General features: G+C 38.0%; 1 protein-coding gene across 7 annotated transcripts in view; it reads right to left on the bottom strand.

The window, feature by feature from the left end:
* Nucleotides 1–1015: 1015 nt before the first annotated feature.
* Nucleotides 1016–16635, bottom strand: part of LOC120765087 (ubiquitin-associated protein 2-like) — a 68997-nt gene continuing 53377 nt past the window's right edge. For 4 of the 7 annotated variants that reach the window (XM_040089379.1, XM_040089378.1, XM_040089380.1 and 1 more), the window contains 11 exons: nucleotides 15785–15974; nucleotides 14972–15185; nucleotides 13277–13551; nucleotides 12130–12302; nucleotides 10850–11057; nucleotides 9637–9676; nucleotides 6902–7085; nucleotides 4186–4252; nucleotides 3308–3503; nucleotides 1987–2078; nucleotides 1016–1089 (listed from right to left, as the gene is read on the bottom strand). In XM_040089379.1, coding sequence (XP_039945313.1) covers nucleotides 1018–1089; nucleotides 1987–2078; nucleotides 3308–3503; nucleotides 4186–4252; nucleotides 6902–7085; nucleotides 9637–9676; nucleotides 10850–11057; nucleotides 12130–12302; nucleotides 13277–13551; nucleotides 14972–15185; nucleotides 15785–15974 — 1711 coding nt within the window. In that variant the 3' untranslated portion in view covers nucleotides 1016–1017. The remainder of the gene's footprint in view (nucleotides 1090–1986; nucleotides 2079–3307; nucleotides 3504–4185; nucleotides 4253–6901; nucleotides 7086–9636; nucleotides 9677–10849; nucleotides 11058–12129; nucleotides 12303–13276; nucleotides 13552–14971; nucleotides 15186–15784; nucleotides 15975–16635) is intronic. The other 3 variants (XM_058424040.1, XM_058424041.1, XM_040089381.2) reach the window with 3 other exon arrangements.

Below are 16635 nucleotides of genomic sequence, written 5' to 3'. Positions count from 1 at the left end.
ACAGAGCACCTTGGTCACCAGGCATCTAACTAGTTTTAACACATTACAGTATGTGTCTCCTGGCCTTGCAGCTTCAAATATTTTGCATCTTGTTGCCACAAAAACAATTCAATGAATTTCAACTGACAGTTCTTTAAGTATCATGACTTCCTCTGCTACAAGTGTTTATTCATGTGCTCAACCTTGGGGTTTTTTTAATTCAGGGTCTGCAGTCTGACAGGGGTTTGTCTAAGTCATCTCTGCACTCACCTTTGAACTATGTGACTCAGGCAGCTCCAAGCTCTACATAGAATACTTGCTATATATTTGGGTCTTACATGATGCCATTTATCCAGTCTTCTCAGATCACTACTCACTGCTCCATTTCTGTCTCTACAGGTACACTAAATCACTCTGGTATCTAACTGTTCTCAGCTACCTACTACCAAACCTTTTCTCCAAGTTCCTTAGCCTACACTTCTGATAGGAAAATTCTTTATCATTTTGCAGTCTAGATTGAGTCCTTTTTTGAATCCACCTGGGAGCTCAGCCTCTTTCATTTGCCATTTGCATTCCATGGATATCTGGATCCAGATAAGGAAAAAAACTTTGCACAATCTTCCTCCTGCAGCTCACCTGCATTCGTTGCCATGATGCATATGCAAAGATCAATACCTATGAGCACCTTCAAAACCTGTCAGATACACCTACTGGCTACCAACTTGTGTACTTGCTGTTGAACCTTACCTCTTGGTAAAAGAAAATACTTGGACTTCAACTAGATTAGACAAAATGTCATAATGTTGCTACAAAAATTAGACATTTTTCCACTCAGCAGCACAGAGTGCACTTGGGTCTATTTAGAGATTTTGCAGTTGGACAAATACATGATGCAACAGCTGCTCTCAATCAATTTACACAACCCTAATGTAAAATAAAAAAAAAAAATAGAACATAAGGAAAAAAGTTCTTAACCACCGTTAAATGAACCAATTTAAATGGCACAAATGATCAACAGTGAAGACAACTTGTTTAAAATTAAGTAAGCCATTTACTTACCATTGGTAGCCTGGATTGAAGCATCTGGAGATCATCATAACCATAAATCTGCTTAAAGACAGATAAAAATACAAGATCATTATAACACCTTTTTCTGATGATGATCAACCTGAGGCTTTGAACTGAGTTTGACTGAAGCCCAGTTGGTGTTAAAGATCTACAGCTGAATGTCACATTGTGATATCATGGGGCACTGTAGCATTTCAAGGAGAATAGAACTGAAGTTAAAAAGACTTGTCACTCTGATGCTGTTTCTTGGTGACAATGTCCTCTGAGGAGAGTCTGACTGTCCCATCTTCAATACAGTTTTCAAAGACACATGAATCTTGAATTTATGAAAAATCTACCAGGCTTTCAGATTTGGGAGTAAGAACAATAGCCCTCTTTGCTGTAATCATTGCTACAAAGAACATTAAGATTTAAGAGTTGATGACTTGACCACAACACAACCTCCTGGGTATCTCCTCAGATGCAGTTTGATATAGAAAAGTTACTGATAAAAAGGTTTGGATTTAAAAAACAGATAACCAAAAATAAGTTGATGCTGGTCAGACATCAAAAAGCTTTGTGCAGTCTTTCAAACCATGACAGACAGGATACATGGCACATTTCAGTCACTTCTATGGCAAATCCATTCCAATAACACAAAACTAAAAGGGGCCTAAATTTATTCAAAGGACCTAAAACCTGTTAACACTGAAAACCGTAGCCACACCCATGTTTAGCTCCAACAGCAGCCAGGCCAGGTCTGTACCAAAAGCTCTTCAGTTTACAATCAACAGTAAGCCTCTACTGAACATAGTTCAGATGTTCTTTAGCATTTGGAACAGGAATTCCAGGTCTAACATGTGCCACCAGAAATGCCTTGGCATAGACAGTAGCAGGTCTGGAGGGCCCACTTGCGCCAAGAGCTAAGAAATCAAAGACAGAAACAATGAAACTGCTTACTGGGTAGGCAGGCAGAAGTCCTCCAGGTCCCACAATATACTGGTTATGCAACAAGGGTGGTACACCCTGGGGCAGGTTTGGGGGAGCTTTGCCTGTAGAATCAAAATACAGACACTTTAACAAGCTTTTGAAAAAGAAAAGGCTTCAGCATTGAGCTGAAGATAGCCCACAAGATAGCTCACAAGTTGTGGCAGCTGCACTATCTTAGATTATAAAGAGGAGATTTTGTGCTGTTTGATGAATATGTTCAAAATAGCCTGACCAGTTTAAGCATGCCTCAAGGGAGGGAAAGCACAGGACTGAAAACAGTCCAATCAGAGAATAGCCTGATTTTGTCATTTACTTTGTCCAAGAGGATTACAAAAATTATAGGAACTTCTCTTTTGCTCAGTCCTTTCCTGAAGGCAAATTTAGAAATCGTTCTCCAAAAGAGCAAATTCTCTCCTTTCATTTCCTGCTCTGTCAACACATTCCCTTTATCACCAGCAGTAGACTGGAAAGCACTATATGTTGCCAGCATGCTTTCTGTGGGTGACTTACTGCAGCTAGGAATAGCAAAGAGAAGACTGAAATGGTTTCAGCTGCCTTAATGAATCAGTGCTAGGAAGCAGAATACTAAAAGAACAACGCACTTTGGCCAGTCATAAGACATTTCATTTACAAGCTATAGAAATGAGAAATACTTCTGTAACTAAGCCTGATGCTTAATAATACATCACTTCTCTCTATAAGATTTTCTTTTAGCAGTTCAAGATCATCAGAGAAGAAAGAGAATTTAGCATCGCTTCCACTTCACTTCAAGAAGCCTCGCAGCCCTCTTTATCCATGAACCCTCCTTCTGAAGTGCTATTTGCTGTGCAATGACCCAGACATCTCTCATTTCTCTACAAGTGGCAGTAAGGATGTAATATTATGATAATGTTGATACTGTAGTATATTCTAATACTGTCAAATGATTTCAAGTCACAGAAAAGCCTGAAACTAAAGCTTATGTGAAGTCATAGTCAGGAGCTGATCACAACTTGGAATACAAATTAGATGGATTTTATAGCTCAAAACTTCCCAAGCCAGAACTACTCTAGTGTGTATTTATAAAGCTCGCTGGGAATGGAATGTGCTATATAAATGCCACATAACACCCTAACAAATATTTCAAATACATAAAACCAGGCAACTTTATTTCATAAGCCAGCAAATACAGCATGCTGGAAATGCCAGTGAAGACTGTGGACTTCTTAGCGTTGTTATGGCAGGTGAGATGCTCAACTGCCTGCAGACTGAAATCCTCTGTCTATCCATGTGATCAGTCAATACTGCCAACCTGAAGACACTAATGGAGCTGCCCGTGTGGTAGCAGCTGGTATAGACACACTGGTAACACCCAGGCCAAGGCTGTTTGTAGTGTTCATACTGCTTGCCATGCTGACAACCGAGGAGGTGGTGCTAGTGGCTGAGGTTGAAGCAGTTGAAAAGGTTGTTGAGGGCTGGAGCGAAGTTGTGTTCTCAATACTAGTGTGCTAGAAAAGGAGACAAAAAGAATGACGATCACAGAGCAAATAAACCACAGTGGAAGATGCTGGGAAAAAGGGAAAAAATTTAAAAAAAAAAAAAAAAAAACAAACAAAAAAAAAAAAACAAACAACAACAACCAAAAAAACACCCCAAGAAAACTTCTAAAATAACAGCAGCACATGCAAAAGATATGCATTATCTATGTACCGAACAAGCAACTAAGTTGCATGCTTGTGATGTTTCTGTGATTTAAAGAAATTATTATATGAGAGCTAACTCAAATTGCTGTACCATCACAAAATTATAATACAGTAACTCAAGCATAACATGTATCATTCCATCACCGCATTTTGTCAGCTAACCTCTCCTAGGCTCTCCAAACTGCTAACAATACACATTTTGGAGACATTTCAGATTGTCACTTTGAAGCTTGGGTTTGTTTTGTTGTTTCTTTAATAAACTAGTTACAAGCAAGTTTTTTTTATTATTTCATCCTCCTTAGCTGGCACAACAATTTCCCTTGCAGCTGCTGGCAAGTCTCTGTCATAGCTATTCCTGATCTAGTATAAATCAATTCCCCCCCACTAGAGGGCTCACAGTCCTTCTTCCCTGAGGTAAGGTTCTTGTTTTGGTTCTTGGGGTACCAAGAGACACCACAATTTATGTTATAATACTAACAGGACTTACCACATGTGATGTGCTTGAAGACAACACTGAGGCAGGAGAGAGGCTGCTCTGATGATTAGAAAGGGAGCTGGAAGGAAATTGTAAAGAATTAATAAAATTAATTTTCCCTTTTCAACAAATACAGCTATGCAGTAGGACATTAAAAAGAATAAAAATTCAAGGTGTGTATGCACATCTCAAGTAACAGAGTAACTGAAGAAAAAATTACACGTAGGAGTGAATATGTATATGCATACACATATACACACAGAGGCATGTACATGTGTATGTATGAATTCAGACACCTCTACAGGCACTTCTTCCTTTAATTAGCATCCTACTACCTTTTAATGAAAAAAATAAAGTACAGAGTCCTTATTACTAACAAGAAACATCTAAAACACCTTTCATTTGTATTTTTCAATTCACTGTATCTTTAGAAGAACTATAGTTGCATCAGGAATCAAATAGTGATGACTCCATGACACAAAGTCCAAAATCAACCAAGGTTCACACAAGCACAAGCTCTGTTAGTCATTCTTTCTCTGTTGCTGCTTACCATGGGGGTCAGGTTTTAAGTGAGGCAGTGCTTTGGTTTGACTCCTTGTGGTGTTTCACCTAACTAGAACTGCAGGGCACCTGCCCCATAATTCACCCAAAGATCTTCAAATGTCCCCCTGAAAGGTGACAGAAACTGGCACTTAAACATTTAAGCTGACAAGTTATGCCTCATATTCAAGGTTAAGAGTATAATCTACTGTATACAGTAGACAATAAACTGAACTAACATTGAACAAAGAATGAACAAAAATGAAGACATAAAACACATTGAGCACATCTTGGTGCTCAAAAAACACCTTCCTTATTAAATAAGAAGCAGGAGAGATCCTAACAATAAAATTAGTTTTGTGCCCTCTGTGGAAACAGCAACAAGAAAACACAGTAGTTTTCATACTAATGCTGACAGCTACATTCCAAGACCTAATTTAAGAGCAAACATTTCTGGTAGCTCTTCAAGGTGTGGTCCCAGAATAAATTTTCACAGTTTCATAGATTAACTTTCAAAACTGTCCCCCTTCTGCAGGAATTACAACAACATCAATCACTTTAAGCAGCAAGGGAAAACATAGTTCAGTCCAGCATATGAGTTCTATACAACTTCTTCACCCACTCTTCCCAGCTCTTTTGATAAGCCTTGATTCACCATCAGACCTATAGTAGAGACACAGCCATCAGTTCTACCAAGTCAGACATAATGGAAATTCAGGCATCCTGACAATGGCTGAAAGCTTTGTATCTACCCAGCAGCATCGATCCCCAGCTGAAATTTCCATCCATTTGTACAGATTTTCAACAAATCAGTGTGGGGAAATGTGACCAGTGTAAAGGAAATAGTTCTTGTTCAGCATATTTACTATTTTATTCAACAGAAAAGTACTAGAGTGTTAAAAGAAAAAAAAAAAAGAAAAAAAAAAAAAACACCAAAACAAAAAAAAACAAACTAAAACAAAGCAAAAAACCCAACAAAACAAAACAACAACAACCCCCCCCCACCAAACCTATGTCCTAGCTGTGAAACAGGAAAAAAAACCAAACAAAACTGATATATCTCAAATTGGTTTCTTGTTTTAACAAATTTAGTACAAAGGTGAGTATCAAAAATATAACTTAATCAATACAGCTTCAGGATGTCATCTTGATGCCTTTTTCAGGCTTACCTAAAAACAGAGGCCAGACAAAATTAAGGGAATAAAAATTGGTTATATTTATTGAAGGGCCTTCAGGTACATTTTTGGACAGACGAAGCCCCCCTCAGGGGCTACACCCAAAAATGGATGACCAGTCATGAGTTCTCATACTTTTTAAGTTTGGCATTTGCATATTGGGGATTGATCTTTCAATTACAGCTACAGGTAATGAAGTCATTTACCTCAAGTTTGCTCCCCCCAACAATTCACTTTGGTTTATACTTTTCAGGGCCTGAGACAGTAAGGTGTCCTTAATTCCCAGGCCTGGAGTGGAATTGCTCTTTCTCACCAAAACGTGAAGACAGTAGCTAACACTCTGTGGACTTTAGAGTTATGCACTAAAGAATTGCAGGATTACAAATATATGAAAAATATAAAAGCTAAAATCCTAAGGCATCAACTGAGGATGAAACAGGCATTCAGAAGAACAGAGAGACACTGCAAACGAGATGAATTGTGCTACATGCACTTCCAGGAACATCAGTCTGATATTTTGAAGTACCTTAAGGAATCTCCCAGAAAATGAAAACACACACAGTTTCCCAGTGAAATTATTTCTGGGTTTTAATTTTAAGAAATACAAATATAAATGAGACTACAGTATTTCAAATTGGCCATGTAGCAAACTGCCAAAAAATTACTTCAAACACATGACACTGAACAAGAACAGCAAGTTCCACGTAAGAAAAATAAACTGGGGGCATCAATTTAGCTGATTTAGCTACCATGATTGAAGTAAACCTCTTGAAATGCTAAGTTGTATATGTATCATTAAAGCTTGAGGGCAGCAACTGCTCTGCCATTAGGAGGCAGCCCAGGGCTCATAATTTGCAAGCAGAAACATTCCGTTCTCTTCTGAATCTCTCTCCTAATTCTTGTTTCACATCAGAAAAGGGATCCCTGGTGCCTGACAGCCCCATATGGAACCATGTTTACACCTGTCCTATCCCCAAACCTGACCCCCTCAGTTCACCAAAACTCTACTGTACCTGCTCAGCTGGGAGAGTGAGCTGCTGGCCAGATCACTGCACTGAGGCAAGCTGGGCAACACTGCCACATGCTGCGATGCTGAAGGCAGAAGCGAGGCCGTGGTGGACACCACACTGGGCAGAGAACCAGCTGAAGGTAGTGAGGGAGAAGGCTCTGTCTTAGGTGCTGCAACTGATGAAGTAGCTGCAACAAGTTAAAAAGTGGCATTCAAATTAAAATTCCAGCATACTTGACATCCCAGCCCAGATGGCAGAAACACAGTAGTATTCTGCCCTTGGTCTGCAAAAATCTGACCATTAAGAACTGGTAACCATATCAAGCAATTTGGCTATGAAGGAAAATTCAAATACAACTGAACTATCTTTTTTTCCCTTTAAGCTCTCTACTTACAATAAATTCACAATTATCACTGCTACACACATGTAGTAAACTACCGCCTTCTGCACTTCACCTGCCACTATCTGAATTGTTAACTTTAGGCTTACAAATAATATTAAAATTCCTTGCTTTTGGTTCAGCAAATACAAATAATTTCTGCCTTTTAAAGGCACTGTACAAATCTAGTTTCACCTACAGCTCTGTTCCTTCATTACAACCTACACAGCACCTCTGGGGATGGAGACTGCTGGAGTACAGGGGTACATAACAACTTATCACTTTGGTATATTCAGTCAAAAGTGCACTGCAGTAGAATGAAAAGCTACAATGAAAGGCCAGAATTGAGCACAGCATTAAGCAATTTTTATGGCTAAAGAGTTGTCAAATATTGACTCACTTTTCTTACATAATATAAAGTGTTAGGTTTTATCTTACACATTTTAGGCTACAGATTGAAATTTGTTTATAGGATCACTATATTGTAATAAGATGCTAAAAAATTCTACTGCCCAACATGATTCCCAGCTGTTTCACTTATTTCCTCTCCTACAAAAATAACAAAGAATTAGAGACACTCACTCACCCAATAAAACTAAGTTGAGCCCTACCTTCTGCTGGGCCATTTTCCCACACCATACCAGCGACCACTACCTAGTGGATCCTCACTAAGTTGTAATGTAAGTGAATATACTTTTAGACTGGTCATCAAACAAAAATCAAATACCCTTGGAAGTCATATTTTAGAGTTTCTTCACTTTACTGATTTGGTTTCCTAGCTAAATGACCAAAATCAGGTTGTTAGGTTGCAATATAAAACCTTAATCAGGAATCAAGTGGTCATGGCCTTGGCAGTAAGTATGGCCTCTTAGAGAAGGAAATCCTAGTGACAAACATGGTTATGAAGGCAGCTACTATATCACCTAAGGACCTCTGGCAAATATATAAAATGGAAGTAAATAACATTTAAAACTCTCAATATAAGAGCAGGATTCCCATCTTAAAGTAAAAGTAGATGTCCTCAACAGAAGGGACAGAATCACCATGTTAAGATCTCCTACAAGAGGCCTGAATGCAATGTGCAAGACAAAGAAAACCAGGAGACAAGTAGGATGGTCAGAAGTAAACACATCAGCTGTACTTTGAATTAAGGATTTAGGAAGCCCGAGACCTGGGTATTACAGAAGAACAGCAAAGAAGAAGAGATGAACAGCAAAGAACATTATAGTACATACACAAGGAAAAAAGTACCTATAAAAGTTAACACAAATTCAAAATCATTTGGATACATAAAACAGAGTCAATGGAAGAAGAAAACAGAAATGCTCTCAAAGGAGAGCTGACATAGGAAAAGAGACTAGTAAAGCCATTACAGAATACAGAAGTATTAGGATTCTCAGATTTTTGTTTTCTGTAGAAAAAAAGGACAGGTTCTGTAGTGAATGCCATATATTGTTTATTAACTCTGTACATGACACTACAAAATTTTTCCTGTTGAAAAGCTGTCTTTGCATACATCAATCTTTTACACAGTAACTCTCGGAGCTTATACACTCCTGCTCCTTTAAAATCAACTTGGCACTAAAAAAACACTGTCCCACTAATGGCCGACCTGAAGAGATGTTTAAGAGGAGGTTAGACCTAAAATTGAGGTGGGTAGAATTCCAAAAAACATTAATTCACACTGCTGTACTTGAAAACTTCCACCGTGCAACACACAGATCGGAAGAGTGAATACTATAATTATTTTAACTCCCAAGTAGAGAACTGCAGGCCTGCTACATTAGAACTCAGCCAAGATGTAGAAATAAACACCTATACCAGCATTAGTACTGAGGTATTGTTTGCAAGGTAAACTCAAGAGGAAGCAAGTCTCTCACTTTTATCCCCCACAGGCTTCTAACAGGGGAGACAGAACTATACCTAGTGAGAGGTGCACTCAAAGAATGTGACTTTGTTTCACTACAGCTAAATGCTATTTGCAGCTTCCCAACTCAGAACTGGAAGAATTGCTAAAAAACCTTCATACTTATTTTTAATTCTGCATTTTTATTTTATATTAAAATACTTTTGGCGGGCAAATTCAAAAAGAAAACGAGCAGCTAAGCAGCTTCTTTAATTCTAAGGCTGTCTGTTGTTTGTAGATTTAATAGACCTGCCTTCATATTTCACTTGTAGTCAGTCAAGAAGCAAGCAGCATTTCACGCAAGCACAAATAAAGTCAAATGGGTCAGCCCTAAATTAATCATGGAGAACAATATAAAACCTTAAATCCAATGTCATTGCTAAGTTTTTGTGCACAGCAAGTAGCAAGGAACAAACAGAAAGTCCTGTGCTCAACCAAGCTTTGCAAACTTACTGTCAAGTGTTGCCTGTGTCCTAACACCACTGTGCCCATTCTGTAAACAAGGAAGAAATTAATTAATAAATCATCTTAGAGGTATATTAAATGTTTAGACTGAATCACGTCAAACATGCTTCATGCAAAATTCTATAGTCATACTAAATTGAATGAGGCAGAAAATTAAATTTTTACTGCCTTTAAAAAAAAACTACATCATAAAGTTGTCTCAAGTGCAAGGTGTCCTGAACACAGAGAAACCCATACACTGCCCATAATACACCCATCAGGCAGCAGACCTTCCCATGTACTGTAACATAAACTTCAGGTTCACACCAATATGAAAGAAGGAATTGCATTAACATATAGGAAATGGTTGTGTTTTTGATCTAATGTAACTCACAATTTTAACTATCCAAGTTACACAGAGACGCCAATTTTTTTCCATTGAAAGATAAGACTTGAGAAGCACCAGTTGTTTTTTGGATAACGCTGGAGTACAGAAGTGGATAGTCTATGCTTGATCCTCACCAGTACGTACATACGAGCTAGTGCAGAAGACAAGTGTGACTGAGCCAATACATAACGAAGGCCAGAAGTATATAAACTTACAAACTCTCAAAAGTTCCTAAAACATTTTAAAAAATCAGTTCTTTTAAAACAAAGCTACATTCCACATACAAATAGAGCAGGTGGGTCTGAATCTCCAAAGAGATTCTTTGTCCTATATTGGACCTTTCCTTATGCTTGTTAAAATAATACATGAAACTAATTCCCACTGGTGTTTAAATACAACAGAAAAGTAATGCTGGAGGGGCCCATAAAAATTTGGGATCCATTTGACAGGTGTCATATAAATTTAGTAAATAATATACCTTTCCATAGAAACTGTCAAGTAATGGCAAAATACCATAACTAATATTCACATACAGAGACAGATCCTTAGCTTCAGCAAAGGAAACTTGAATAGAATTTTAAGTGTTACTAAAAAAAGATCAAAAGACAATTTAAGATGTCAAAACCCACAAAATCAGAGGTTCTTATATCCCAAATACAGTATTATCAAAAATTACTATCTATCAGGAAAAGCAAAAACAAGTAAGAGGGTGGGCTTGGGAATCAAAAATACCACTTGGCTTGGTTAAAGCCTTAATGTATCAGGGGAATACAAACCGAACACAGGTAAGAATATTCCCCCATTTATAGGTCCTGTTTCTGTAAATGAACTCACCGTAACTGCAACAGGGGTTGGTTCAGACAAGGCCATGGAGCTTTGGTATGCTATCCTGCTATGCACAGAAGTCTGGTCATAGGAGGAAGTTGTTACTGGGCTAGTGCTCTGGGATGAGCAGGTCAAGCTGGAAGAGCTGATGGCAGAGGTTGTGTAGGTGGAGTCCTGTACTGTATTGGATACTGGCAAAGAGGTATTCAAAGAATCACTGGAAAAAAAATAATTTATCATCTTGTTAAGTATTTCAAATACCTTCATGAAAATATCAACGCCTATATAGCTATCTAGAACTACATTAAATACGCAGAAAAATCTAAAATACTTATAATTAGAAAATCTAAGAATGTAAAAAAAAATTATATTGCCTTGGTTCTCACTAATCACTGTTTTAAAACATCAGCTGCACTAAGCACCATTCACCTTCCTTGTTCCAGACAAGAATTTACACAAAAGCACTTTTCAGTCATGTTATTTCCACCTTTTCCATGGATTAATAGCTTATCATAATACTTCTTTCTTAAACAAGCAAAATTGATAAACCCTGGTATATGATGAATAACCACAATAGCATTCTTTTTACAATAGATTTTTAATGTTACAGAATGACTTATGCAAAGAGCCAAAAATACTTTAAAACATGCAGGAATGTTTTATTTTCCAATTAGTTTAAATATAATTTATAAAACTAAAAGTTATATGAAAGTTCATTTTTATTGATATTTCTGAGTTAACTTCAGGAAGTTTTTTACTGATGCCAATTTTTCAATTAGTAAGGAAATAAAAATAACTGGTACACTGGCACTTATCACTGACTATTTCAGCATTCCAGTAAAGCTTCTGCATACAGAAAGCCTAGCTTCTTTTCTCATTTTCTCATCCTGTAGGAGCATCAGATCTGTAACCTGATGCCAATCTACTAACACACATATGGTATAAAGGTCAACTCTGCTGGATTAGATGAAGAAAAACATGGGTAGTGAGGAACAAATCCCCAAAACACTTGAAAATTAGGGCAATTTTACATGAGAAAGAAATTCTTTAACGGATAGCTTATTAAAAGTTTATTTATATGCATGTCATCTCTACCTTCACATCTATCCATCCAGGGAGATTTGGATTATTATTAGAAGAGAAGTTTATCATTTAAGATACAGTCCACAGAAAATAAGTCATCATGTTTTCCCCTCTCATTACATTGTAACCCTGTCTTGATGTTTTTGGCACAAACTTGACCCCTTTCAAGAACACATGAGAATTCGGGGAGGGCAACTCATACGTACTTTACTGATTTTGAATATAAGCTATTGTTGGTCGCCTGGCTGGTATTCTCACTGCTTGAAGCTGATCCAAACTCTGGGAGTGTAGGCTCTGATCCAAACTCAAGAGCTCCAAACTGAACATTTAACCCTGTCATGTCAGCTGATCCAGGCATCTCCACAGCAGAGGCAGGAATCTTAAAGGAAGAAAAAAAAGCCATAATTCCCTTTGTATACATCTGCAAGGTGAGATCAATTCACCGAATCTGGAGCTGAAGGAGTAAACTATACTATTCCACAATAACAAAGTATCATCTGCATACTTCCCTCCCCCCCTCCACCGATATTCATATTGTGGCTACTAAATCAAACTAAAAATCACACAGCAACAGCCACTTTCCTTAAAAAGCAACCAGCCATCTGCTTGCAAAAGGTACCACCACAATATGTTGGACCTAATAGCTATCCAGCTTAGTATTTCCTGCTTCATAAATAAGAAATATAGCAAGGTCTTTGCTCTTCTTCTCCCTAGCAATTTATATAAACCATAGACTGATCAAATCATAGAATCATTTAAATTGGACAAGAACATTAAGATCAAGTCCAACTATTAAAGCCAGCACTACCAAACCATGTTTCTAAGCACCACACTTTCACATCTTGTAAACAGTTCCAGGGATGGTAACTCCATCACTTACCTAGGCAGCCTGCTCCAGGGATCAACAACCCCCTGAGTGATGACCTTTTTCCTTATATCCAAACAAAACCTTCCCTAGTGCAACTTGAGGCTGTTTCCTCTTGTCTCGTCACTTGTTAACTGGGAGAAGAGACCAATCTCCACCTGGCTACACTCTCATTCTAGAGAGTGATGAAGTTTCCCCTGAGCCTCCTTTTCTCCAGACTGAGCCCCTGCAGCTCCCTCAGCTGCTCCGCAGGCCTGTGCTCCAGACCTTCCCCAGGTATGTTCCCTTCTCTGGATGCACTTCAGCCCCTCAACATCTTCCCTGTGTGAGAGACCCAGAACCTGACGCAAGATTTGAGGTGCAGCCTCACCAGTGCCCAGTACAGGGGGACAGTCACCACACCCTGGTCCTGCTGGCTATGCCAGTGCTGACACAAGTTTTTATGGTTTTTACATTCACTAATGACAAGCCACCACTCAATTACCCACCTTGGATGCTGGAGTTATCCTCCTTTTTGGTGGTTTAATCTGCTTCTGCTGGGTTTGTTGAACAGTCACTGCCTGGTTATCCATAGAAATAGAGGGGAGCTGTAATATTTTGCTAACAGCTGTAGAGGTGTCTACTGGTGATGGCTCTCGGAGTTTTGCCTGGGAGGAGGACGACTCCAGTCCAGGAGAAGGAACAGGAACCACCTGCATTTGCTGTTGCTGTCGCTGGGTCAGCTGGCTCAGAACTGGAGATGGCTCAGGCTGGGATTTAAAGTCTGGTCAGTGTCGAGAAAAAAAAATATCAAAATTAAAGCACTGAACTCTGCTCTTCACACTTCTACTCTTTTTTGCAAGAATCCGGGTGGTGCTTAATAGTTATGATTCTAAGTCTTTTTGACTAAGACATTTGCAAGTCTTCTCAGACATCACAGGGGTTTCATATGGATCATTACCACTCTAACACTAATAAGGACAACAGTTGATTTATCTTCTACTTTAAATAAACAGCTATGACCAAGCATTATTTAGTTACTCCCAAAAATATGAAAACAAACCCATCTACACAGTCTCAACACACACAAGTCATCAAAAACTGTCACATATTATTTTAATCAAATACTTCAAGTTTCACGGCAATTAACTGTGCTAATATAATATGAATACTTCCAAGGGGTAAAGAGCTGTAGCAATTTAGAGGTGTTATGATTTAGGATTCCCTGCCCCTACAAAGTAGAAAATTAAAGAAAACCAGAAAGTCTTCTACCATCTCATAATAGCTGAGAGTCAAAGACATGCTGGACATGAACAGTTTTTTTTCCCCCAGTATTCCCTTTCATAGTTTTCGCATGCTGAAAACCATGAAGTGACTTAAGTACTGCTCAGCCACCACAGAGACTTCCAGCATTTACATTGTGCAGGGTTTTTTATTCAGTTGGTAACATCCATTAGAAAGCATTAAAATGTACATAATTTTTTTTTTAGAATTTCTACATGTCAGCGACAGTAACTGTTACCAATGGTTGCTTAACTACACAATACACACATACGAGAGACGCAAGAGCTATCTTCTTTACAGTGAGAATACTGCTAGGAACAACACTGCAGAAAATAAGTTTCTGTCATTCTCACTGCTGCTACTAAATTTACTCAATTACATGAAAATTTCATACAATTATAAATGTACAAAACAAGTAACCTGAATCATTCACAGCACACTAGGGAAAGAATACTGAGGCGGGATGTGCATTATGAAGAAATTACATAGTACACATTCAAAATTCATGTAACGATTAGAAGAGAAAATACAGGAAAAAAAACCAAAATACCAGTACACAACTTTGCACTCAGATAAAAGCACAGGTACAAAGAAAATAAGTCGTTTCCAGCGTTAAAAAACAGCCATCAATAAAGTTTCATGTAAATATTCAAGCACACTAAATCAAAGATGTCATTACCTGGAAGGCTCAATAACTTTAAAGATGTAATGACATTTATGGACAGGCTTAAAGTTAACAAAACTTAGTTTATGATATACTTGTGATGCCTATTACCAGGAAATAAACATAACACTTAAAATGTTGTAAATTTTTTAGGAAAAGTCTTTCATTTAAGTAATTTTAAACTATCATTGGCATTAAGAAATTTTACCAGCTAATATAGAGAGAAAGAGAGAAGAAGCTGTGTCAAAGCACTTACCAAACTGACTGAGGACTGATGACTGAGTACTAGGTGGTTTTAGATCCCAGGATGACGCAGCAGCTGTGCTCGTGGTGGCAGAATTGCTATTGGTTTGTTGAGAGGTAAACTGACCCAATCCTGGTGATTTCAATTGGTCCAAGATTTGGGAGCCAGCAGAGTTTGCCAGTTTAGAGGATCTTAGCTCTCCAAAGCCAGAACAAAGAACTGCCGACTACCAAAAGAAAAAGAAGAAGAGGGGAAGGAGTGGAGCTTCTATCCGGCAGCAACTAAAATCTTTTTGGATGTAGATTATTAACAAATGACCAGTAAAAACTTCCATGACTGTAATCACAGTAATACTAACTTACTTGAACCCATGCATCTAAAAATATAGATTTACTAATAGCTGGACTGATTTTTAGAGAATAAACACCGCATCTCACAACCTTAAAACTGACTCAAAAATAGGCATGCTTCCACAAGAAGCAGTTGAATATGTGCTTGGAAATAAGATATCAGATTTCTGGCCTAGAACTCTTAACCATAAACAAATTATTTTATCCTAGATCAGCAAGCAATGAGCACATCTGCTCTCTAATAAAAACTTAATGTAATTACTTCATGTAAACCAGAAATAACTAATGAGCAAAATAAAAAAATTTTTGGAGGGTGATAAAGGGAAGGAATGATATTCTTCATTCCCAGCTTTTTCAACAAATACCAAAACAATTCATGAAATGACTGGCACTGGGAAAGTTGTTCAACCTGAAATATTTACTCATTAACAACATTCAGTAAATGTAATATTTAGAAAGCATAAGATAGTTTTACCAGACTTTGAGGAGAATAAGAGTTTACAGCATTGGAGCTGCCTGTTCCTGATGTCATCTGGGTGCTGTGCTGAGAATTTGTGAATACTAAGGCTTGGCCAAAGGTCTGCTGCTGGGGAGACTCAAATGAGTTTCCTTCTGTTTCTTGGGTAGATGTCACCGGCTTTTGAAGCAGTGTCACCAAATCAATGCTACAAGACAAAGTGAAATTTGGCTGGAATGAATACCATGGTTAAACTTCACTAACACTGAGGAAAGCATTAACAATGCTAAACCCGCCGTCCCAGCAACAGAATTACTACTGATTAACAATCTTCAAATGTTTTTTGTCCATCATACAAAGAGAGAGAAGGGAGTTTTTTGCCAATAAGTAATAAACACAAAAATCCCACCCCAATCTGAGTGGATGAACTAAAACACTTTTAACATAATTAGAGGGACATCCACTGGAAGAATAAAACAAAAAACATATGAATATATAAGGAAGAAAGAAATATAAACTATACATCATCTGACACCATGCCTCATGCAAATCACATCCATATTATCCAGAATATTTTGCTGCAGTGCAGCAGAATCAGGACATTTGAGACCATTAGCCCATTTAGTTTTCAGGTCCCATGCTATCCAGTTACCGAGTCTTCATCACTAAACTTTAACCTGCTCTTCAGAAACATGAGGCTAATGGAGGCAGTTGATTTTACAACATCACCAGCAAGGCATTTGAAGACAAAGCCAAGCAAAGGAAGGCAGCAACTGACATTTTTGGTTCTTGATCTTAACCTTCTGCCATCAGTAAAGCCCTAATATTGCTATGTTTAGCAGGGAATTTACCTTTTTGCCAATGTAAGC

Source organism: Hirundo rustica, chromosome Z, assembly GCF_015227805.2.
Source record: "Hirundo rustica isolate bHirRus1 chromosome Z, bHirRus1.pri.v3, whole genome shotgun sequence".
Classification (NCBI taxonomy): domain Eukaryota; kingdom Metazoa; phylum Chordata; class Aves; order Passeriformes; family Hirundinidae; genus Hirundo; species Hirundo rustica.
The sequence above is the reverse complement of the archived record's forward strand: the minus strand, read 5'-3'. Positions and strand labels throughout refer to the sequence as shown.